The 26,402-nt window shown below is 42.1% G+C and overlaps 1 protein-coding gene across 1 annotated transcript in view; it reads right to left on the bottom strand.

Annotated features, from left to right (window-relative positions):
- Positions 1-26,402, bottom strand: part of ITGA9 (integrin subunit alpha 9) — a 224,514-nt gene that overhangs the window by 162,118 nt on the left and 35,994 nt on the right. Inside the window, exons 14-15 of the mRNA XM_009273508.1 lie at positions 23,470-23,624; positions 16,634-16,794 (exon numbers count right to left, since the gene is read on the bottom strand). Of these exons, the coding sequence (XP_009271783.1) occupies positions 16,634-16,794; positions 23,470-23,624 (316 nt within the window). The remainder of the gene's footprint in view (positions 1-16,633; positions 16,795-23,469; positions 23,625-26,402) is intronic.

The raw sequence follows: 26,402 nt of genomic DNA on the forward strand, positions 1-26,402 counted from the left end.
GTGGTGGGGGTGGAAAGTGGGTTTTTGACTGTACCATTTCTCTATTACAGTCCTTTAGCTAAAATTCAATCTGATTCACTTAATAAATAGAATATTGGAAACAGATCAGTGCATCGTTACCAACTGAGCACTTTTCCTTCTTAACTTGCAAATGATGTTAGACAACACTGGACTGGACTGAGTGGGATTCATTTGGCTAAATGTAGACATCTGTATTCCAGATGTCTACCTCCAACAAGTTACCCTTGGCTTTCTTGTGAGACAGTTGAGACCTAGACAATGGATTCTGACTTGTTGCACCCTAAAACAAACACGTGGAGTAGGCCAAGCAAATTGTGCCCTAAAAATGCTTATTTCTTACCATTTATTTTAATGGCAACCAAAGGTGAATAGCTACAGACATGGAAAGCGTGACAAGATGAGTATTACCCAGTTATGCACGTCAGCCTCATTTACGCCAGTGCTGCTGTGACTTTTTCTGTCAGATGACCACTGTTGGTGTGCTGGTTTTGGCTGGGGTAGAGTTAATTTTCTTCATAGAAGCTGGTATGGGGCTGTGTTTTGGATTTGTGCTGGAAACAGTGTTGATAACACAGGGATGTTTTTGTTGCTGCTGAGCAGTGCTTACACAGAGTCAAGGCTGCTTCTCACACCACCCCACGAGTGAGTAGGCTGGGGGTGCACAAGAAGTTGGGAGGGGACACAGCTGGGACAGCTGTCCCCAGCTGACCAAAGGGATATTCCACACCATATAACGTCATGCTCAGCTGGTGTTTGTCTTCCCAAGTAACCATTACGCATGATGGAGCCCTGCTTTCCTGGAGATGGCTGAACACCTGCCTGCCAATGGGAAGTAGTGAATGAATTCCTTGGTTTGCTTGCCTAAAAAGCACAGCTTTTGCTTTACTTATTAAACTGTCTTTATCTCAACCCACGAGTTTTCTCACTTTTACTCTTCGGATTCTCTCCCCCATCCCACCAGGGGGGAGTGAGCAAGCGGCTGTGTGGGGCCTAGTTGCCGGCTGGGGTTAAACCATGACAGTTGGCATCTTGTTCCAGACAAACTCCTCAAAAATGTCTTAAGTCATGCTACTGTCTCCTGTAGTAGAATCATTTATTTCTTCCAGGGGGCCTAAAGTGCTATGAGGTAACAAGCTTTAATGACTGAGCTGGAATGAAATATGCTCAGCATCACAGCTTAGTCCCTTTGCACTATCTGGGAAAGAGATTACATGGAAAAAAAACCACTTTCTTGTACGCAAAAAAGGAAAATTGCACCTGTTTTCAGTGCTTCAACAAAAACCTGAAGATTTTCAACTGAAAAGATCCATTTGAAAATGCAACATTAAGACATCAATACACCTTTTTTTTTTTTAAGTCACAAATAAAACCATACAGAAGGTAACAAAGTTTCAATCAGCTGTAGGTATAGACTTAAATGATTAAACAAAATTCATCCACTGTACATCTAGCTACAACAGGTCGTGTGGTAAACTCCACAGCTGCCCTCTCGCTGAAGGGCAGTGCTGACTCCCAATACCACGCTCACCTTCTTGCTCACCACTGCCTCCATAGGAAAGGGCCTGGTACATTGTTTTTGCATGTGGTGGAAAACACTTCCAGGGGTATGGCTTAGTGCCACAGTCCCCCAACCACTGGCTGGTAAAAATCATGGATATTTATCCCTTTACCCCTTGCAATTGCGTTCATAAAACCCAGGCTTGAAAGACATCTATCTGAGATAGGTAAAGAATATAACACACTGTATGCAAGAGCTGCAGACATCTCTAATTCCCTTCAGTGACTTCTCCTTCCTTGAATTACCCAGCAGCGATTCTCAAGCAAAGAGGGTAAGAGCGGTCCTGACAGACTATCACATCCAAAGGGTAAAGGACTGTTCCTAAACATGCTTTTGTTCATGACTAGCACAGTAAAAGTTCATGTCTTGTTAGTAATTTTTAGATGCTACTATAACATACCCTTACTGTTTTTCTTTTCCTAGAGAAGATGCCTTATTAGCTTCCTTCTAACCAGGCTTTCTTTTTCAAACAAATTTTGATTAGGGGTGGGTTTTGTAAATATAATTAACAAAAAACACCACCGCTCCCTCTCTCTTCATATGAAGACAACTGCTCCAAAGAGAAAAGGGGAACAGCAGAAGGCTTAGTTATGCAAATGACTGGAGTTTATTCCAGCTCATTACTCAGAAATGTATGGTCTGTATAAAATGAAGGATAAGCTGAAAATGCACACTTAAGAAGTTGTAAATATTGGTCAAAATATTAGTAAATTAGTGGTAATAATAGTAAAGTAAAAATAAAGATTTGTTTGTATAGACACTTTACGACCCAAAGGCCTTTCCTAAGGGAATGAAATAAACTTGCATATTTTGTGTTAGTTTCATCCATCTGTCTAGTGAAGCAATCTTGTGGGTCAAGACTTCCATCATTTGTGTTTACTATATACATAAGATAATAATTTGCAGCCCACAGCTTGATGTAGTTCTGTCTTTCATACCCAGATTCAGTAGTATGCATCCACAAAAAATAACTTCTTGCAACACCTCAAAAGGAAAAACTTTTCTGAGGGTGGAGCACAGATCAAATGGTGAGGACAAAGCTTAATAAGAATATTCCATCTGTTCAAAATTGCAAGTGGTACACTGGGAGAACAAGTCTTATGAGGAGCGGCTGAGGGAACTGGGACTGTTTAGCCTGCAGAAAAGGAGGCTGAGGGGAGACCTCATCGCTCTCTACAACTCCCTGACAGGAGGTTGTAGCGAGGTGGGTGTCAGTCTCTTCTCCCAAGTAACTAGCGATAGGACGAGAGGAAATGGCCTCAAGTTGCACCAGGGGAGGTTTAGATTGGACGTGAGGAAAAATTTCTTTAGTGAAAGAGTGGTGAAACATTGGACCAGGCTGCCCAGGGAAGTGGTTGAGTCCCCATCCCTGGAGGTATTTAAAAGACGTGTAGATGAGGCGCTTAGGGACATGGTTTAGTGGGCATGGTGGTGTTGGGTTGACGGTTGGACTCGATGATCTTAGAGGTCTTTTCCAACCTCAATGATTCTATGATATGAGCAAAACCTGATCGTACCTCTCCTTAACTATGTTATTACCAACTAAATACCCACTAAGGAAATTAGCACACTCATCTGAAACACTGCAACCTGTAGTTACAGATGCAGAGTTTTGACAGTTGTCAGCTGACAAGAAGATTTTAAAAGAGAAGAGGAGGTTTGCAATAGAGGTACACTAAATTCCTCTGCCAAAGCCTAGAGTCAGCTGTAGGTCCAGCATAGACCAATGAGCTCCTAGGTGGACTGTAAGTTTGGCAGTACACTTCCTGGCAATCTAAGCTAACCTACACGCCATGCTCTCCAGGGATCATAAATCAAGCTCTTTTCGGCTAATGCTGAGCTGTTGGCAAAGGAAAACTGCTACACAATGCTTGTCTCGCAGCCTACACCTATCATCCAGCCTGGCGCTGGAGGAATGCGTTCAGCAGAACGAGAAGAGATTTAGTAGTAGGAAAACCAACACACTAAACAACATCCATTTTGTTGTGAAGAAGATTCCCAGGTATCAATTATATTTTGTAACAAGTCCTTTGCAAAATACATTGCAAAGCATAAGCATTTATGTGGCTGACTAGATTTCCCTCTACCTCACGTGTAACACAGATCTTTAAGGAGTCCTCCAAACCTACACACAGAGAACTTGAAGAAAAAAAAACTTAAGCTGAAGAGGAAGATACGAGAAGTATGACAATTAGAAACACATCATCATATCCTAAATTCAATTAAATAGTCCTTGCATATTGACATTAGAAGTATATGAACATCACTGATGCTCTTCGTTTCTTCTTCATACCTGATTATTTCATTTCCTGCTTCTCAGCCACCAGCAGAGTACTGTACTGTTCAGATGGCAAAGAGTGCAGCTATATCAAATATAAAACACATATACAAAGCTTTACATGAGCCTTTTTAAGCTTTGGATTTTTTTTTTTCTTAATAAGATACTAATTATTTCTGACCTCCCTTTTCTTTCTGGTTCCGACTAGAACTAGAAGGATGAGAGCACATACGTTCCCAGAAACACCCCTACAAAGCATCTACAGACAAGCCAGAACTGGGAAGCGTAAGAGAGGAAAACCTTCTCTCATGGGACCTCCAGCCTAAACTTTGCTTTCTCAAAAGATTTAGACAGCTTATATACCCTTTTAGATTATTTTGGGGATGTCTATTTTAAGAAAACAACCCCTCAAACATCCAAACCTTACAAGTTCCTCATCCATCACAGTGACTGTCTCCCTGGCCATTTATAGCCATGAACACTGCTGCTGTTTATACAAGGGTCTGTACCAAAGGTGGTCCCTGATCCCGACAGCTCGCAATCCAAAATGCTGGACTGATGCAACCAGTCACTAAAGAGACAAATAGGTCTTAGGAGGTATCATCATGAAAGGCAGACATGTTGCTGTACTGTAATAATCTCATCGACTTTGTGGGATGAAGTCAATGAGTATTCATGACTGTTTCTGTGCCTCTGGCACAGGTGGGAGCAGTGGCTCCCAAATGGTACTGGTAGTCAGAAAAGCAATAGGAAGAGATCTACAGAACCTTATTAAGCAGCATTTTACCTTTATTGCCTTTGCAACATTTTCAAGGCTGACAACATAAGAACCGCTGCATTAGAGAATTAGGGACAGACATAAGCTAAATGCTTACAAGAGTAAGAGATCAATAGTAATAATACGTAAGTATTAACTGTTAAGCTGGCTGCCCACCATGCAGCTCTCCAGAGCCACACTCAGGAGTATTCCTTTCAAGATGAAAAAGACAGTGTTAACACCAAAAGTAAGATAAATACAGATTATGCAATCAGAAATGTTAGATTTTTAGACAGCTGTCTTGGTGAATAGGAGGGGGACATGACAGAAGCCCTGTAAATACATTCTGCTCATTCCCTGAAGCAAGCAACCTTGTGTTGAACCCACCAGCATTCAGTCAACACAGGACATTAGATCATTTTGTTACAGAAGGGGAGAGAGAGAGAACCAATGTCAAAAAAGACCAACAGAAACAATGTAGGCCAAAATTAAGACCGTTCCCAAAATAGTAAGGAAAGAAAAATGAGCCATCACAAATATTTAAGCTGCTTACATAAAGTTTAAAAATAAATTCTGGCATTTGTCTAAGTTCTTGGAAGGGACAAATAAAAACCAGCACTTTGGATAATATTTATTGCTTGCAATGGCTACGGTGTCACAGCACAGTTTCATGCAGTATCTCCATTTCAGGGATGCATTTTGCCACAATTGACTACATATGTATTGGTCAAGCAGAGATACAGGCAGCACAACCTGCCCCAGTGCAGTTAGCAGGAATGGAAATACCAGAGGCGGAAGCACCGTCCCAACCAGCTTAAACACTCACCCATTCCCCCATACCAGAAATACTTAGTGGGTTCAGGAAAGGCTTTGAAAATGCTGTCTCATGTGAGTAGGGTCTGCTCTGGCCTCCAGGTGAGATCCTCACCCCTTGCTGAAGCCTGGGATAGTTTATGCCATTGATTTCTATTGCCAGGGTTGCAGTGCTTGTGTTGCCTTAGCACGGACTGCGGACTGGGCTGCCGAACCTGGCTGCGCTCCAGGGCTCAGCCTCTCAAAGCCAGATCATGAATTTTGCTGCTGCAATTCGAGAGTGGACAGGGGCAGCTTTCATGGAAGTGATCACATGGGTAACACAAGAAAAATGGAAACCACCTCCTCCAGCTCCCTTACTGCAGTCGAGCAGTGGATGGGTTGAATGCTCGTGTGTGCCAGGGCCCCCACTGACATCTCCAAGTCACAGGGAGCTCATGGGTTGCCAATTACAGCTGGAGGGCTCAAGCCTCCTCTTTACCATGAACTGCAGAGCTCACTGAATGGGGGCAAATCAGCAGCCTTTCCTGGGCAAGCTGCTTCTGGGGTGGGAGGGTCATGCACCACAAATGGGAACCAGACTCACTCACTTTCACGGGGTAATATTTTTCATACAAAACTGGATTTTTTACTATGTGAATTTGTCAGGCTTTTGTACTTACCAGGGCATGAAGCAATGGTTTCCCCCGGTGACTCATAACCAAGAGTGATTCAGAACCACTCAGTGATCTGCTCAATGATTTAAAGGGAGTAGTTTATAGCTATTACAGTTGCATGAAACCACCTGTTTTCTCTGAATAAAGAAAATTCTTATGAGAAAACAGTAACAAAAAAAGTTCTGCTTTACAATTTTTTACTCTGGTCTCAAAGACTTTGTACCTGAAAGACAGAGCAGAGCTTGAAGAGCAAAAAAATCAAAGTTTACAGGTTGTGCCGCTCCAACACTGTTGCTGCTTCTGCACTTGCAGAAACACTTGCCACATTTTTTATTATTATTTAAGGACTGAAAACCTCAACACTTCCTCAAAACATTCAAGGTATCTTAGAGACAAACTCAGCTATCCAGTCAGTTCTCAAAGCATCCATGATCCACTGCCCGTCCTCAGTGAAAGGGGGAGATGCAAGAGGGTAAAAACTCTACATATATTTCAACACTTTTTTTTTTTTTTTTTTTAATTCCTTGGAGCACAACAAAGTTTCTGGCTTTTCAATTTTCACATCCTTTCGAGCTCCCAGACCAAGAGCACACAAGCCAAATTTGCATGCAGAGTGATAGAGCTTAGTCTCTCACAAGGAAGGGATTTTAAAAGCCTTTCCATCATACCGTTATCGCTATACACTTGGACTTCACCAAAACCACTTTTTCATGGCTAATGGTATGTTTCACTTGGTGCTTTCTATATCCTGGCAGGTCAAAAATATGTGAAAGAAGGTATGAGTTTATATAAGACATACCCTGTTTTAACTTACATTTGTTGTTAGTTGTTTTCTATTTTTACACTCTTTTCTTCTCACCAAAGTTACATTAATGTCAGTTCCCTTATAGTCAGTCTTGCCAAATGAGAAGCTGTGTGTCTGCTAATAGGATGAAAATTACTAAGTCATGACAAGTTTAACCAGTTGTATTTTTAACTTATTTTGTCATCTAAGGAAGTCTTAAGTGACACAGTGTGTGTGCCAAAAGAAGGAAGTAGTAAATTTACTTTACTCTCACAATAGATTCCCCTAGATTTACAGCTAACTCTTTACATTTCAGTCTAGAATTTAACACCAGACCTAGGTCTTCTCCCAGGACAACAAAAAGCAATATAAACTATTGCAGGATTCTCTTCCTTTTCATTATTATTTGTTATTACAGTCAGGCTATCACCTAGTCCTAGCCTTAAGGTATTAGGCATATTCACATATCACAAAGTAAAACATATTCAGTGCCTTAAAACCTATGCATAAATAGAGATTAAAAATAGCTAGAACAGCAAGATGGCAACAAAACAAACCAACTTGCATAAAAAGCATGCAAAAGCCATTAAGTATTTTTCAGTTTTTCGCGGAGAAGATAAATGTTCAAAATAATTTCAAGGACAACTTTATTTACAAGAAACTGCTCATGTTAGATGTGGGAAATCATGAACACCAATAGGTGCAACTTAGGCAGAAAAAGTGGTCAATAACTTGACAATAAAGGCAGACTAGAAGATCCTCTGGTGAAATTTTCAGTGAAACACTCTAGTTGCTACAGTATGCTCTTGGTGGAATTTGATCAGAGAAACCTCTCTGGTGCACTAACACTGAATTTTTGCTTAAGAATCAATCAGTTAATTATGTTCTATGCAGCCTTTACAGTATCCCCTTCTGAAAACTGTTCTTTTAAAGCTGTGTAATTCACATGCAGCAATACAAATTTTAACACTAGATGAAAACAAATAGCACATTATACTGTGAGCCAGCCAGAGGACACCAATGGAAAAAACAAACCCTAAAAACTAGATTGCACATATTCCTAAAATTTGACTACTTCACTGCTTTGAGGATAGCTTTCAAAAGTACGCTTATTTCCAAAGATGATCCTTTTTTCAAAGCAAAAGTGACCACTGAAAGCAAGCACAGTGGCCACAAACATTTGATGGGAGAAAAGGCCATTGTAAAAATCATGACACACCAAAGTGGAGAAGCGCAAGCTAATTTGCCTAATGCATCCAATCCATAAGAACATCTTGTATATAAAGTCAGGAAACAAGCTTAAGCATATGCCATCAGGTCAAAGACATTGTGGGCAAGTGGAAAACAATTTGAGCTCCCGGATAGCTACCTATTTCAAATCTCTGGAGGAGCACAGCTAGCGTAGGACAACATGCAGGTTCCAGGTACAGAATCCTTAACATTCCCTAAAATAACTGGGACTCCAGGAGAGGTCACGGAGCTCTACAAGGGGAATCGATAATTAAAACTATGCAACAAACTGGAAGCCTATGACCATGGATGTAACTTTTGATCACCAGCGCAACCATATCATCTGTAGCTACCCCGCTGTCTATGGAAATGACAGTGGGCGCGTGGGGGCAAGGGGGCGAGGGTAACGGCACAGGCTATGTGCCTTTCCTCAATTGTTTCTGGACCTGGAGTCCAAGACTAATTCAGTTCCACAAATGAAGTTATGTAGTGGGGGAGAAAGGGAGAAAAGGCATTTTCGGCAAAAAAAAGCGCTACGCCTGCAACCTATTACTCCCACATTTCTTCAAACACATTGCCAGGCACTTTTGGTATGAATTAGGGCACTGGATTAGCATTACGCGTTGCCACCTAAACCAAACACAGCATCTGTAAGAATCTCCCAGGAGACTCAAGTCTGTTCTGACTATGAGGAGGTTATAAGTTTGGAACATACCCAGAAGCCACAGCCAGCAAAATTAATTGCTTTCTTTTCAGCCTGGAGAGGAGTTTTCTGTTGGAAGTTGCCTCCAACGTTTCCTGATGAAGTGCCCTGCTCATTCCTTCCTAAGGGTAGCAAAATGAAAGGGTGATAATTTTAGGCACTCCCCAGTTTGGACAGGATAAGCCGACCGTGTACATGTGTGTGTCCGATTACCGCACAGGCTGATATTCCTCCATGTGTTATAAACAGGAAAACCACTAAGACAAACAGGCCGTTCCCTATTGTAATTTTCTGCAGCAATACTCTAGCATTAAGTGTATTCCCCCTAAGCGTAAATTTGTCCCAAAGAAGTACTAATAAACTTTTACAGCACAATTTGCCATCGTGTGTTTAGTTTATATCACTCTGTACAAAACACAAGCTTAGAAAGTTTCTAAAATGGTAGTGTTGCCTTCTTTGCTGCTTCTTTCCACCTGAGAAAACAAGCTCTTTGGTAAACCAGAAATGCCAGAGAAAGCAAAAATATTCCTATCCATCATTACCTGCCTTTTGAAATTACTTTTCCTAGCACAAAGTGCAGCACCTCTTTTATCTCTGTTTGGCCATTCACTTCCTGAAAGCGCCATCACTGGGAAATGCAATGACTGCTCTCAGACAAAAGCCCAATGGACGGCCTCTCCAAACTGTGAGCTCTGGTATCCTCCTCCCTAAAAGAGCCATGCTCCATCCAGGCCTAAATCTGCCCCTCCTGAGTCTGTAAAAGGTTTAATCTGCAAATGAAATCTCTTTTTGAGGAACTACAGTATCAGACAAAAACACATCAATGGGCAGACAGTAAAGCCAGGCATATACCTGCTACTGAATGTCTAAGAGCAGCAGTGAAACGTCACACTTCATTAAGACTTTACATACAATAAAAGTAATTCTCAACTCTGTTTAAACTTAAGAAATATGTATTTTTGAGAGACTCTACTTGAAAAATAAATCATATTTCTTTCCCATTACAGAATATATCAAAGGGACAAGTTTATCAAAGGGCTCAAGATTAAAGATTTGGATCCCTTTAGAGTTTAGCAGGGAACACTGTAGTGTTCCCTGTTTAAAAAAGGCAGGTAAAAAGAAATACAAGACAGGCAAAGCAGAATTTCAGCAGCCACTGTGCTGTAAGTCTACTGACTGAGCCTCATTCAAGATTATATTTATTTCATTTGGGGAGCATAAAATCTCTCTACTTGGATTCATGAATGTGATTAACCAGGCACTTTGTCTGACAGCAGCTTGACCAGAGCAACCAAGTTTCTGCCTGGGCCATAAACAACATACTTGGTCTTTTTCATACGTGCTGACAAAAGTTGAAGAGCAATAGTGAACTAAAGTAAAATTAGTTACCTTGCTAAAATTTGAAATAGGATGGGGGTTTTTTTGTTTCATTCTTTTTATAATGGACAAGCTTCGTATAGAGCAGAAAACACTCAAAGACACTCTCAAACCAGAAAGGAGGAGACCTTTGCAACCCAGTTATATCATCTACCAGTGTGAGGAGGAAAAAAAAAAAAAAGTGATTTCTTTAAAAACCTGGGAAGATGGGCAGAGGAGAGCATCTGGACAAACCTCTGCCTTCAGCTCACAGCTGAAAATCTCCATCTGGCCTCAGGACACAAGACCCTTGGGCTACCAAACAGCCCTACTAGTTACACTGCCCAGTAAAAAGCCCCTAAACAGCTAATAGCACAATATCTGCTACAATTTGCTCTCCCATGTAGCTGCACTACCAGCCCTAGCAGATCTTACAGCACTTAACTACTTGCAGCATGGGTACCCTCTGAAAGGATGCTAGTGCCAGGCATATTTGGCCGCTTCATTTTGGCCACATTGTGCAGGACAGTTTCAAACTTGACTATAAGCTCACCCTTGAAAGACAATCTTACTTGCTCTTGGTGAACCTTGCAAAAACCTTTGGAAAAGCCAAAGACAACTCCATGGTCATTAGCAGTATTTAAATCTTGATACAATTAATGCTCAGCTCAAAGATGTCAGTCTTCCCACCAACTCCTAATCCTCTTTCTGGTACATCTAAATCCCTGTACTTAAGAGGCAGTGAAAAGGAACCCATAGTTATGCAGCTAACAACTGCTCTTCCCTTGCCCATATGAGCCATTCAGGAAAAAAAAAAAAAATGCAGCTTCTCTTCTCCCTGGCTTATTTTTCAAGGTGAGACATCAGCTCTGCACAGTGCCGGCCAGAGTGTATCTGAAAGGAGAGGGTTGATCACTTTACAGAGTAAGGCAACAGAAAACACTGTCTTTATTTTGCTAAGATTATATTTATTTTGCTCTGCTGGAGGGGAGGCAGGCTGTGCTAATAGATTACGAGCACACTTTGCGCAGTTTTGGAAAACAGAATTGTTCCAGAAAGCATGCTTCTGTAAATAAACCCCTGTGCTCCATGATCACCCCACCTATCCCACAGCCCTTTAAGGCTGAACATATGCTATGACTGCATCTGGCTCGGCCTGACAGTTTCTCCAGTTGGCTCAGCAAAAGGGCAAAAAAAAAGTTATACAAAACAACAAAAAGGAACAAACCCAAAGATATCAACTCTGCTCTTGGTCTTAGCGCTGAATCTCACTGCAGTCATCATTCCTGGCAAAACTACACAGCAGCTTTCGTCTTCCAGCAATGACAAACTTCCTGCTGCAGGCTGGAACAGGTCAGCACTCCCTTTGCCTGCCCAGTGGTCCAAACCCTGTGAAATCCTAGATAATCGTGACTAAGTTTTCATAGCTGTTGCTGCTATGAAAACAGTTTCTGCTTCAAGTGTTATCCCCTGACTTGCTCCGACTTCTCTCTTCTCCCAGGGAGAGGTGTGCAGGACCAGTTGGGTCACTACCGAGAGGAGCTGCACTCACTTGCCAAGGGCCTGGTTTTCACTTCTTCCTCCGCAAAGCGATTGTTATCATCCACGTCCAACACACGATCCATCGCTCACAGTGCCAGTGTCCCAGGAAAGGCCTCGCTAAAAGTGAGCGACCAAGCTCTGCTCAACGCCCCCCCAAAAAGGCTCCATGTTGACAGTATGAGAGAAACCAAACCCATTTAAAAAACCAACCTTCAAAATAAGCTTGAGTGTCTTTGGCTGCATGTCTGTATCCTGTAACACCACCAGCCAAACCTTAACATAGAGATGTTAATTCACAGGCAGACAACTTTCAGAAGAAAGTACATCTTGCAAATGATCAAGGTGATACCATCTCTACATCACACGACTGCGAGACTGAATGCTTTGCTACCCAGACTCTAGAAAAAAGCCAGACTACTACGAATTAAGAATAAAAAGACTTTCATACATGCATCCCCCCTCAGATGAGATCAAACAGTTACAGAGGGAGAAACAATCACAACCACAGACAGTGACTAAAATTGGCAAGCACTAGAGCTGAAGTTGTGCGAGATCAGCAGCCCAGAGTATCTTTAGAGATCTGAGGTAACAGTGATGCATGGCAGACAATGGCCAGAAACATACTTATAAAAAGGCAAATTTTTGGCTACAGAATTCAGCAGTGAACAAAAGGTAGCCGTGCAATTTCTGTTGAAAAGGTGGCATTTTATTCCAAACCTGCCTGTACAAACACAGCACAAGCTCATCACCTACACGCCATTATGAAAAGCCTTTGGTATCACGCTCCTGTTGTTTCTCCACCCCATCCTCCCCATGAGCTACGGCCGGATCCATTAAGACTTAATACGATGAGCAACATGAGACTGCTAAAAACAATGTCAGTCACCAAGATAAAGATCTCTTGAAAATATAAATGCTGTGTCTGTTTTAATCATGTGCCAGGTCTGTTGATGGTGTTTGAAGCTATTACAACGTTCACTCTGCACACAGACAGCAGTGACTGGTAGGAACAGGCAGCCCAGCTGGCTGGCCTGTGGTGGGGTAAGAAACCAGACAGTGCTTCTTTAAAAAATGCAGGAATCGTACAAGGGGCTACCACTATCATCACCATTACACCTTCATGATAAATCAAGGAAGATGAGATTTGACTCCGCGTAGATTTGCGGGCACAATGTACTTTGCTGTCTGCGTCGAATTCTCTTGTCCTATCCACAGGTAAATCTACCCTAAATATTAGGGGAGCCCACATAAGCCTGAAATAACCAGGACAGTTACTGGAAAGGGGAAACAATGTTTCCTCAGAGTCCATGTCCTGATCACAGCACGTCTTAAACACACAGCTCAAGTCTTCTGAGCACCAAACGAGCGCAGTTCCCAAGAGAAAACTCCACATTTCAGCTGCAGGCCCAGATACTAAGATTAAGGAGACACTTCTAAAGCCTCCAAACCCATTTATTTTCTTCATCTTTTCTGCTTCTACCCCCTTCTGCAACCTCTGCTTCTTCTCTTAGCACCACGTTCCATTTTCTCATGTTTATGTTTGCCATTTCTTCTACCAAAAACCAAACCCCTTTAAAAAAAAAAAGCTAATCAGATTTAAATTTTTGCTTCATTTTCCTCCAGCAAAATTGAAAGACAGTTACCACGTAATGTATTTATCTGCTGTTAGTAGTTTTATCACCGCTGAAGGAGAGAAGGTATGTAGTGGCAGCACCATCACTCCCAGACGGCCAGAGGAGGAACTGTCCAGCAGCAAAGCTTGTCCTGAGAGATGGTGGGGATCAGCTACACACTGACATTAAAAAAAAACAGCGAAGCTCCTGAACTTCTCAATTAATAGCCACTTGCACCAGCTGTCCATTTTCTACTGAATGTATCAGTCAAACCTCCAAAGGTTGTTTAAATTAAAACAAATGCAGCTTTTGTAGATGACACCTGAGGTGCTGTGAATATTGGAATTACTGTCTACTTATACTAAAGAATTAAAGTTTCTTAACTAGAAATCAAACAGGTTCCAATGAAGAGGAACAAAAAAAAAAAAGAGAAAAAAAGTTAGAAAACTGCATCTCTCCTCTACTTCCCCATGCCCACTACAAAACCAAACTCAAAGCATTCTGAGGTCCCAAAGCATTTCCATTTCATTCTCTGTTCTCAACCAGGAAAAACACATTTTCTCATGAACTACCATAATTCTAGCAACTTGAGCTGTAATTTGGTAGCCTGCCTTGTACAAGATCAAGCTCCGAGCTACACATATCCTACAAACCTTCTGAGATCCACTTACCTCAGTCACACAGTTATGAGGAAAGACAGACTTTAATACTCAAATTCAGTAGCAGCAATAAGAACAGTAGCTCCTGCCCTGAGAGGGAACCACAAATAAGAAAGGAGTCACGCTCAAAACATTGACACTTATCAATTGCAAAACGATTTAATGAGTATCCCTGTCAGTTTATTTGCAGACTGCAACTCTTTTAGTGCTCTGTTTCACTGGGGTCTCTTGAGATCAAATCCGTCAAAAGAAATTGCAGCAAGCTTGCGTAGGTCTAGTTTTTTCACTACTTTTCTCAGTCCTTCTGTTTTATGCCTCCAGCATGCTAGAACTACACGTTGGTAAGACAAAGTCATCCAGCAAGGCCTGGCACGGGCTTTCATTTAACTAACATAACCTACAGAGCTCTGCTGTGTGCCATTTGGACTGGACGCCTTGTTTACCTAGTAGGGTTTGTCAAGCTAGCACATGAGGTCATACACAAGTCCAGACAGCTTCTCTATTCTTGATCACAGGCAGTCCAGAACTGACATACTCACATTACCGTATAAACCTATTTGTCACCAGAAATTCAAATGAATAATAATAAAGTGAACAGATTAAGGATGCAACTGCAAACAACTCGATTTGCCACGGAGGAGAATTCATCTGGCATACAGTAAATAAAAGGAAAGAGGAAAGCCTAAGTGAAATAGTTCATATATTTTAAGCCCACATCTTTTATCTATCACTTATTCCATCACAAAACTATGCAATCAAGGAGATTTCCGGTTGGAGTTTGGGGAGTTTTTTGTTTTTCAGGGTTTTTGTTTTTGTTTTACTAGCTGTTACTTAAGGATAGCAGTGAAAGATCATGACCCCATTTCCACTCCTCCAGAGTCTGCAGGGCTCTCTTTGATGTTTCTGATGTCATGTAGCCTCGTGGATCATATCACCTTTCCCATGAAAGCACAGGGATTATCTTTCTCCACTATTTTGCATCCTCCGTTACACGAACAAACGACACTTCCTGCTATTCTTCCAACTGTGAAAAATAGCTGCTTATATCATACAGAAAGCCAGTAGCCTTGTTTGTTAACCAGCTGTTTTGCTTTAAGTTGTTGGTATTTTTAAACATGCTTAAATGTTTCTCTTGCCTATAAAAATAAAATTTCCCAGGAATTTTCCAGAAAAATAGTTCTTACCTTTGCATTCCCAACAGCTAGAAATGCTACAATAAATTAAGTAGTTTTCTGGGCATATGTAGCTCTTTAATGAATTCTGTGTAGTAGCCAAAAATTAAAACAGCGCTAGTGTGAAAAAAATCATTACTGGGTTAAGATAGAAAGGAATATGGCTCCTTTTCATCCAAACTCAATACATTAAAGCCTAACCAGATATGCTCATTTGAGAAAGACCAGAATTAGTAAACTCACAGCCATATTTTCTAAGTAATGGTAATCTCATAGGTCTACATTTTCTTTAATGAGCTTTTCCACAGGAGAAAGCAAAGGTTGTTCCATAAACAAAAAACTACGGAAGATATCTAGTCTCTTCCCAGAGACCCACACAACTTAACAGGATAGCATTTCTTCCTTGGTGGTCCCTTTATTTATTTTATTTTCTCTGAACAGCCATGCACAAAATGTTGATAAAGTCAAAGGATGAGTTTTATCTCCTGTTCTCACAGTTTTTAAGTACAAAGAAGCTTCCTGGAAAAGTTTATACATTTAGGGATGTCTGGACCTGCTGGATTCTCAAAACAAGACAGTGCCAAGTGATATCCATTGAATTTAAGTCACACTCATCTCTGGGAATATGCCCTTCAGTAAGGAGGATATGCAACTCACCACACAACCATACGTCCCACTAGACTAGTGATACAGATCAGTGCTTGTAAGATGTATCTGGTTTAAAAGATAAATCTCCTTCCTGTATAATTTTAAAATCCATTCTATAAATTTCTCAGCTGAGAAGAAAACTATTGCGCTTACTTTGCAAACAGAATGGCACCTGGGTGATATTTCTTCAACAACAGCTGCCAAGTAAGATAACTACAGTCCTAGCAGACCCTGGACGAAGAGTTAGTCACAGGAAGAACAGACCCCTTCTATGTCCCAGCATGTCTGGAAAGCGCTCTCTGTATCCCTAGGACCATGAGACATGTGAAATTAAGTTATCCCACTGCTATTTTCAAGCCCAGATGAAATCCAGGGTGCTCTTGAAACCCAAGAGCCCAATTGCTTCAGGACAGACCCCATGTTATCCTGCCATTCCCATGCAGATTGTATCACCAGCCCCTGGTGCAGCCAGACCTGACACAAAACTAAACACTAAACCTGCTGCTCCTGCCAAAACAAAACTTTGCCTCCTTATTTTGAGTATAACAAGTATAGCAACAAACCAAGCCAAAGACGAAAGAAATCCCCCACAAATACACCTGATCAAAAGTAAATAAAATACATATTCCTGGCACCACGTCTTGAGGGCCTGATGGTGCTCAGACTGACAAATCATGCCAAGCAAGAACTTCTGAGCTTCCACCCAAAAAACTTCATCCACCTGTCAGGAAAACAAAGAACATCTGAAGCCAAGCAGCACCACTTTAATTGGTTGAATATTTAAAAAAAAAAAGTGTGGAATTGCAGTGAGGCCAACATAAAGAAGGGCAGGAATGAACTGACCTTGACATACGCTAGGTAATGCTCACACTTTTCCTGCATGTATGACAGTTGTAACTTCTCTGTTATCTGCCCCGCTGTCTCTCCAGAAGTCACAAAGTAAACTCTGGGTTGCTGGCTCTTTTCCTTCTTTGCCACATCAGCAGTCAAGTTATAATTCAAACCTGTTTTAAAAAGGAAGAAGAAGAAAACAAAGGATGACAGCAAACAATAGTTATTTTCTAGCCACCTATCAATGGATCCTGTTGCCCCCGGGGCATGTGTGCTTGAAGAAAGGTCAGCCCTTGCAGGCCCTCACTAAGTTTCCTGTGGCTGCACAAAACCAAATCCAATTACTAACGTACTTCCAGGTTTCGTGTCGCTACATTCCCCAGCCCATCCTCTCCTGTAGGAAGTGATGTGTAAAAATACACCTAGACACGCACACTTAATTAAAAAAAAGAAACAAAAGATGCTTAAACTATGTTGCTAACAGAAAAAGCAAAAATGCAACACAAACAACAACAGCAGCAGCCTCAAGCTTTGCTTTCCTTCTAGAACAGCACAAACCATACAAATGTCAACCAGGATGTGGCACTTCCTGACAATTACTTTTGTTGATTTGCAGTCATCTTAGCATTTAGAACTTAACTATAGGTCGCTGCCTTGCACTCAGTATCCCCCTCTTAGATGTTACACATCCCTGGCAGCTTATAGAAGACATACCCAGAGACTAATGAGCTGTATCTCTGTAAATCCTGTTTCCTGCTGTTCTACAGGATAGGTAGCTTAACACAATCGGTTGGTTTGTGGCTATATGTATCTGTGTCCAAAAAGAAAACTTATTTATTACCTGAAGTAGTTGTCCAATGATTAAATAATCCAAGCTGACTATACCTTTCCTTTTGATAAATGGAACAACAAGAGCAATGAAACTGCAACAGAAGCATAAACACTTGTTCTGCTGCTTTCTACAGGCAAAGGAAACACTGGCTTGTGAGGTCCTTTGACTCATTGCAGACCACAGCCTGTATTGATTTCAGCTGTTATCAAGGCAATAATGGGAATACCATGAGATTGGCTCACTATGAATGGCTTAATTAGTTGATAATCTTTGTAAACAACAGCGAGCACCAGCTCCTGTGCTGATTTGTTACATATGTAGGGTGCTTGCCAAATTATTGCTTTGGCTTTTATTTATGTTTTAAGTCCTAAATGATTGATGCCAGATAATATGCTCCCCATAAATGTAAACTTTTTTTACGCCAGAATTTTATAAACAATCCATGTAGATGTAACACATTCCTGGACTGAGGTCTTCTATACCAAATTTCAGCAAGGGGTCTTTGCTGGGATTTGTTGTGGTTTTATTCGGTTTTGTGGTGGGTTTTTTTTAAATCAATGAAAATCCTAATCTCTCTAAATTAACACTACTGCCAATGCTATCGCCTCCAATCATTTCTCCACCAAAATTTCACTACTTTGAAGAATTTATTTAATGGTATTGTAAAACTCGGTGCAAAAGTCTCTGGGAACATTCATAATTCACATAATTCAAACTGACCTCACTTCCATTTGCAGTGTGTTGCATTCTGATGAAAAGCTCACTCACAAATTCACGCAAAGCAACCAGAGACATACCCTAGGTAGTAAGAAAAGCCACAGCTGAGGAATCAGCCTAACTACCATCACAGGGCTGCACCTGAACTTTTTTTTGTTTGCTTTTGGCAGAATAACTTGCTTAGAAGGATAATGCCTTGAAAGCGTTTCAAACTCTGACAAGCTCAGCACCAAAAACTCTCACTGAAGTGGTATTTGTTCAGTCCCACTAAAGAGCACCACCTAAACAGAAACACAGGGTTTAGCCTGTTAAAAATCCCAGCAGTCTCTTTCTTAATTGTTTTTTTTCTTTTTTAAAGTGTGCATATCCGACACCCATCCCCAATTGTCTCCCTTCCGCTTTCAAGACCTCACATGCATGCACACATGCTGAGATCTGCACCGGCGTCCCAAGAATAAAGACAAAAAAACCCGTTAGTAAACCCAGGCCCTGCGTAGGCAGAGGCAAAAAGCCCCACGGGGAGACACAGCTCTCTTCAAAGGAGGAGCACCAAAGGAAGGCAGGGCTGCAGAGCTTGCAGGGGCGCCTGCGGAGGCTCGGAGGCTCTCCGAAGGAAGCGTGACATATTACTGACACTGAACAATTCCTCACTGCAGGCACGGAGACGCATCCCAACGCGAGCCCCGTACCAGGCCTCTGAGCAAAGCGATCCCAGCTACCGTCTCTCTGAAATGGCAGTGGATGTTTTCAATCAAGCAGCACAGTTCCCGTCCTCCCTCCTGCCTCCCCTTTATTTTGACAACTTGTTTCTATGTTATATCCAATGATGTCACATCAGTGGAAAAACTGAAATATCATGAGTAAGGTGGGTTTTTTTCCCCTCCCCAGCTTCATTGCTTCCAAAAAGCAAACAGGGTGGAGAGATAACTGGCCAAACTTAGCACTGCTGGTGGTGTAAGTTTCTCCTGCTCACTCCAGTAGGAGATCGGGAGGCAAGTTTTTGCTAGCGAATTAACTCTTGCAGGCAATGCCTTCAAATATTTGTCCAACAGCTTTAAGCAGGTCTGGTTAGAAATGTTTCTGTGGATCTGCCCACCCAACTTCACACGATCAAAATAAAACTCTGGCATGGATTTGATGAGCTCAGATGAAGGGCTTGGTTTTTTCTAATGACTGTTCCTTTCCCATAACTAAAGTTAAATGCCTAAAAGCTTCAATAACAGCTCCTTCTGAGAAATTTTTGGTCATACCTGCAAGAGGACTGCCAGCCAGCAGACCGGGCAAGTTACTCCAGCCAGTAACAGACAAACCAAGTAAATGGCAGAAGGCATTTTATAATGGATTTTCATCCTAAGTGGCACATATGTAGTCATGATGCAAGAGTCGTCCCCTCACAGGGCTGAAGGCAGCCCTGAAGCAGAGAGGAGTGAGGAGGGACTGAAATCAGGCGGTGGTAGCCTGTGAGCTAAAATGGGAATAGCAGCTGGCTGTGCTAATGGAGGGGTTAAAAGCCATTGGAAGAGGAATGTGTTTCTTTGCGTTCTCTACCAGTAATTACGAGGAGAAAATGATGCATGAACTTTGCTTGCAGAGAAAATTCTTAAGTAACGGAAGTATTAAAAAAAATTGCCTTAGCAAATTACAACATACATAGGACATTGCCCCCATCCTCTCCCAAAAAGCTTTCCTTTTCCCCTTACTTCAAACTTTGTTTCAAATCCTTTCTCATAGTGTTGTCCCTAGCTTCCAAGTCAGGAGCCATCCTCACTGCTCTGGGCATACACTGAACAACACATCCCTACAGCATCACTGCTTCTGAGGCATTCAGAGGGTAGCACTGTCTTAGTCTGCACTTCCAAGCAGACTGGAAAAATGAGAGACAGACAGAAATAATACTCCCGCACCAAACTACAGTAGGATACAGATGAGAAGAGGTGTGTCTACTTTCGTCAGGTTTTGGATCAGGCATGTTTCTTCAGTCCTAGAAATGTATCCAGACAGAGCGAAAATGTCAAGCAACCCATTATCCCACACGAAATCTCACACCAGTCTTTCAGGCAACAGTATTTGGGACATGAAGGCTACCCTAGAAATGGATCAACACACAAGCAATGCACACCTGAACTGAACAGTACAAAAGAAACTTCGAAGAAGTTTCTAATGCGTCTGCCTGACTCTAGCCAAATGCCCAAAACCCTTCATTTCATAGCCACTTAAAATTCACCTAATTCTTACACTGGCACTATTATTACTATTATTGTTGCTGTTATTGTTGAGGAAATTAACCAGACTGTGGGCACAAGTTTATTTCCATTCTCCTGTGGGGATGAATGCAGAAGCAGCGCTTGATGCACAGAGATGCCAGGAGCCTCTGTTTTCTTGTCCTGATCACCCAGAAGTGCATGGTCTGAACAGGCTGAAGTCTGCTCATCCAGGCTAGGAAAGGCCTTTCTCTCATCCCTGCCTTTTCTGCAGATACAGAGACCCCAGCAGAGACAAAGCAATGGCCCCTCAAGAGAGGGAGGAACAGCCTGAGTGAGATTCCGAGGTGAAAGAGTGAAAACTTAAAATGCCGTATTTCTCACACATCCAAGATGTACCAAAGGCTGTCTCTGTCAGTGGGCGTATGACTAGACACTCAGCTCTCCAGCAAGCGCTGAGGCAGAGTGAAGGGTCAGACAATGCCTGGCACACAGTACAGAGCACATGCTTCACTTGAGCATGGCTCTTTGTTCAGATGAAACCATTTCAGCAATAAGTTCATACTTCTGAAGACCGTAGTCTGCAAACAGTATCCACAAAATGGATGGGAATTATACTGTCATTGGCAGTATCAAGCAGTACCAATAAACACAGATCCTCAGATAGCTGTCACATGATCAGTAGTATTGCAACTACCACTAGAAGGGGAAAAAAAAAAGAAGGAGGGTGGGAAAGGTTTATATGCAAGTGTGAGGCAGTGCTAGATGAAGACAACCTTCCTTCACAAGCCAGTTAACAAAATAACCACACGTCCAAATAAGCATTGAAGACACACATTTGCCACAGAAGAATGCTGCCTGCATGTTCAGCTTGACTTTCTAAACATTGCGTAGTAGGTGACCAACTTCAGCTGCCCAAAAGCAAGAGCAACGCCCAGCTTTTCACCAGTAAGCAGCAGTCTTGAGCGTCCACACTGACAAGCCTTAGGGGAGTGGTGTTCCCAGTCAGCACAGTGTTCTCGTCGTCTGACTTAACAGACCGCCCCCAGACATCCGAAGATGAGACAATCCCAACACTTTTAGCCACAAAACTTTGACATAGCATTTCAACACCTCCATATGCCTTTCAGAGTCTAAACTGGACAACGATGTACTTAAAGGGATATTCTTTTTTTTCCCCACATTTAACCACACAGGAGAGGAACCGTTGCAGTATTTCCATGAATTGTTCCACCCTTTGTTAATTGATACTCTTCAACTGCAACATAATTAAAATGTCCTGACTGTTAGATTACAAACTGAAAGCTTATTTGTGATATATTATCCAAATCATATCCCCAAGGGGTTTTAGACAGTCAGATAGTTCTGGCTGCAATGTTTTCAAGACAAATCACTTTGCTAGAAGCATTGTATAAAAAGACAATGGTTGGAAGTTTTATAATCATCTACTTAATAGTAAAAAAATTCCTTGTAATGAGGTGGATGTTACTCGCCAAAGAAGATGCACATGTGCTTTCACCACAATAAATCATCAGGAATACAGTTTGTATGACAACACAGAGGAATTCAACTGGCTCTTACAAGACATGATGAAGCAAGAAGATAGGTCTTTTGCAAACAAGGGGAACAGATATTTAGATTGGAAAAAAAGGCAGCTCACTTCTTAGCCACAGGTCCAGAGATATTAAATTAAAGCAAAGGAAACATTTTAAACAGTATCCCCAGGAACATAAGAAAACCTACATATTCAGAAAAACTATTCAGTGATTTTCAGAAAGGAATTAACACCCCTGGAGCACTCGGAGATAAGTACTGACAGAGTAGCAGGCAGTACAAAAAATACTTTATCAAAGCATGTATTTGTCTGCTGAGAGTCATCACTTACAGGGAAGGAAAAAGTGCAAAAATAGAAACTGAAGTCTCCGTTGCACCAATGTGTTAGAATCCAGAGGAATCTTAAATTTAGTAACTCCACTTTTTTGAGCTGTTCAGGTGACAAAGTGACAAGCTGCAGAGAGCAACTTCAACAAGCAGCTTGTAGTTCTCACTCCATGTGAATGGCAGAAGAAGTAGCAAGAAGTCTTTTTCTTCTCCGACTCATTTAAAATCCAAATACTGCAGCAGGCTCTGCATACTGGGATGCACAGATACAACTCTCACCCTTCTCGATTAGCAGCTCAGAAAGGCTGGGGCACAGAGCAGGAGGAGGCACTGCTTCCCCCAACTACTCACCAGACCTGCTGCAGAGATGCAGCACGCTGTGAGGCTGAGATACCTTCCCTGAGCAGCACACTGCAAGTCCTCTGCCACTCCTAAAGCATGGCGAAGGTAAAACATCGTGGCTGAACTAAACAAACCCAGACCTTACAATATTTAGAAACGCTGTATCTATCCCATACCACTTGATGCAACATCTAAGACTTTAAACATTGGGATGTAAAAGACATAGTAATATTTTAATGCAGCCAAGACGTAAAGGCTTGCACAATTACACACCTTACACAATTCCATTGACCTGAGAAACTCCATGTGTTTTACAGACACTAACTAACCTGGAAGATATTCTTGCCATCAGTAAAATAGTGGGCTATTTATAATCATTTTACAGACAGGTAAACTGATGCACAGAAAAGGATTTGCTCATGTCTGGTAGGAATTCAGATTTATAGGGCTCTGTTTCAAGAGCTCCTTGTAGACTTTCAAAAACTATTAATCCAGAGCAAATCACACCTGCTTTCTGATAACATTGATAGAGGACATGGATACAGAAATGTGTTATCAAGCGGTAAACAGGGAATATGAACTTACAAAGCATCAATTGCTTCTGTGTTCTCTGTCCTTGCAGTAGGCCCAAGGACACATTTCCCTCCTTTCACTGAGGAAGAAACTGCCCCAGTATCATGTCAACCTCATCGGAAGGTAAAAACATGTCCAAGAAAGTTCCCAGGGAGCCTCCAACTTTCTGGAATTGGATATCCCAGCTCACCTTGAAACAACTTATTTCACATAAAAGCTCTGTTACTGACTCCAAAGGGAGCCCTCGACTCCAGGTCAACCTGCTATCGTGCCCCTGCCCAGGGCTGGCGCAGGTACCTTACCTATTTCTCCAGGAACACGCTTGCCACTGAAGCGAAAGCACGCTGTGACATTGAGGCAGTTCACCGGCTGCAAGCCGTCATGGCACTGAGGAGCTGTGATATTGATGGACGCAGGCAGGAAAATGGAGATGTCCATGGTAATGACAGGCCTGGATCTGGAGATCAACAGAGAAGTGGAATTGAGTGATCATTCAGAGGGAAGTTCTCAGCCAAAGGAAAATAAACTAAATTTGGTAAACTGCACAATTTTAAGCAGACATGAAAAATAAGAGAGTGCATTTGAACTGTAAGGTAAATCAGCACTTGACCTAGCTGGCAAGGACTACTGGTGTCTGAATGAAAGCCATAGCATCAACTTGAAATTCAGTGCCCACAAACAGACTGCAGGCAGGCAGCTGGGGAAACTGATAATATAAAATAATAATCATCTCCAGCAAAGGTTGCATAAAGCCTTCCTGATTACTGAAGAGGATAACAAAATTAGCACAACGGCAACCAAGGACAACAAGCTCATGCAAGTGAGACTGCTTGCTAGGCAGCCTGGATGGTCAGAAATGGGTAGGCAGAGACCTTAGGTTTCCAGAGAATGGCCTACAGTCAAATTTGTGACCTGAAAGTCAAGGAGGTAGCACAGGGGTAGGAGATGGATTCATACATAACTTTTCTGACAGTGTAAGAGGGACAATAGACACCACATACATGTTTTGTGGAGAAGGGAACATTTGACTAATTCCCCCCCGTTGAGTGGTAAGGATTGAATACTCTTTTCACGCTGCTGAACTCTGTTTCAGGAGTTACCTGGTGCACTGTGAATGAAAGCTTTCTACCCTTGCAACTCCAGCACCAGGTTATTGCTATGACTATCCCAGCTGAAGAAGACCTCAGCCAGAATTGCAGAGCAAGCCGATTGCCATCAGGGCCCAGGTGGGTCTCCTCCCTCACACAACACAGAAGCCCTGCCAGCTTGGTTAGGAAAAGCAGCCCAGAAACCCAGGCTCTCCTGAGCCATCCCCAGCACAGGACTTCAGCCCAAAAATTCACTGAGTGTTATTCTTCGTGGTTTCAATTCTGTACATGTTCAACATAAACATGTTCTTCCAAAACCAACTCTAGTAGTAAAAAAAATGTGCAGCAACCAGCAGATTCACTTCTAAGGTAGTCCCAGCAGCCGTGCAAGGCCAGACCACGTAAGCAAACCACTTCAGGACTCTCACTCCACAACCCACTTAATTTAGAGGCAGGGGAGATGGGGGAGAAGAGAGCAGGGATTGTGGTTACACCTAATTCATATCAACTGGAACAAGCTTTGCATCATCTCCAAGACAGCTGCTCAGACTCCTTCACCACAGCCTGAAATAACAGTGCAAGTTGGCCTTTTGAGATGGAGGATGAAGATAAATGCTAACCCTAGAAATATATACAGTAATGGGGGGAAAAAGGAAAAAGGATGAAGAAGAGTGAGCTTCCTAGGATCATTTCACACCTTGGAAAAAAAATCTTTCCAAATGCTTGAGGAAACATAAAAGAGTAAATGCTATAATTGACCTAGAAAAATATTTCTCCTAGAAAAAAAAATTTCTCCAGCCATGATGCACTGTGTGATTTTTCCTTAATGTTAGCTCACTTGGTTATTCACTGGGGAAAAAAAAAAAAACAATGCATCTGTCAAACAGCCATACACACACGCGAGCAATACAGCAATGACGATCTGCCTCAAGTCACCGCGGCTTCCACCAAAGCCTTTAATATCACTTGGCAAAACATTTGTTGGTTTTGGCCAAAGGACTTCACAAAGGCTTCTGGAGGGGCGAGGGGGGGGGGAGGGAAGCTGATTTCTTTATCCTAATCTGAATCTAAACAGCAAGAGAGACACACTGTAAATTGGCAGTAGCAGCAATTAATCAGGCTGCCCACAAGTCAGCCGGTAATGCGCTAATCTCCTCCGAAACGCACAGGCCGTGACTGAACACTTGGACAGAGGTCACCATGCTGTTGCGATGTATGTTGTTTTAAACATCACAGCAAGCCTTTCAGATTGCCCTTCCCTGCCCTGCAAGTAACAACAATGCAGGAGAAAAATGCACAGTTTTCTTTCTGGCAGTTTCAGAGATGCGGAGCTGCGAGATCCCATCTGGGGCACCTTTTCACAGAAGCAGCAATTGTCTTCCTCTGCATGCATGATGAAGGAACAGAAAACTCTTCAGAAGACTTGACTACCTGCCATGCTGATCATCATCAAGAGCATTTCTTCCCCCCCTCTCCTTTTTCTTTTTGTTTTGTTTAACTGATTCAGATGGAAACAGAGCCAAGTTTTTCCTGCCTTGAACAGGAAGCAAGCTGGCGCGTCCGTTCTGCAGCTCCACCATTTGTCTTGCCAGTCTCACCCCATCCCTGTATCTTCCACTAAGATGCAGGAGTCCCTAGTGACTACTTCTAATGACATCTAGGTATTGACGGGATTTTTCTATTAAATATTAACAAGTGTAACAACAGAGCTACTGGCAAAATTCAAAGTTCCCATTCTCTTCCCCAGGTCTGTGCATCTCAAGCCCGCTCCTACTCCAACTCCTGCATAATTTGGTGGATCAAGCTGTCACACCTCTCTCCATCAGATGAAACAAGCAATTGCACTTAATTCATACACTCGAAACAGCAGTCCAAATCCTGTGTGCATTGCAAATGTCTCCGTATTTCATTTCCCTGAAGACTCTTATTTCATTCTGCGTCCCATTATAACTTGCAAAATTACATCCTGGCATCATATGCAGCTGGCTTGTTGCTCAACTGCATTCCCTTAAATCATAATTTATTTACTTTATGCAAATGTAAGAGCAATAAAAAAGCCTTCTCACAAATTCAGAGCAACCTTTCTAAAAAGGCACTGAGACACAACACATGTCCTTCTGGCTCTAACCCTTTGTTTTGTTCATAGC

This window comes from Aptenodytes forsteri, unplaced genomic scaffold (assembly GCF_000699145.1).
Source record: "Aptenodytes forsteri isolate BGI_AS27 unplaced genomic scaffold, ASM69914v1 Scaffold270, whole genome shotgun sequence".
Taxonomy (NCBI): Eukaryota; Metazoa; Chordata; class Aves; order Sphenisciformes; family Spheniscidae; genus Aptenodytes; species Aptenodytes forsteri.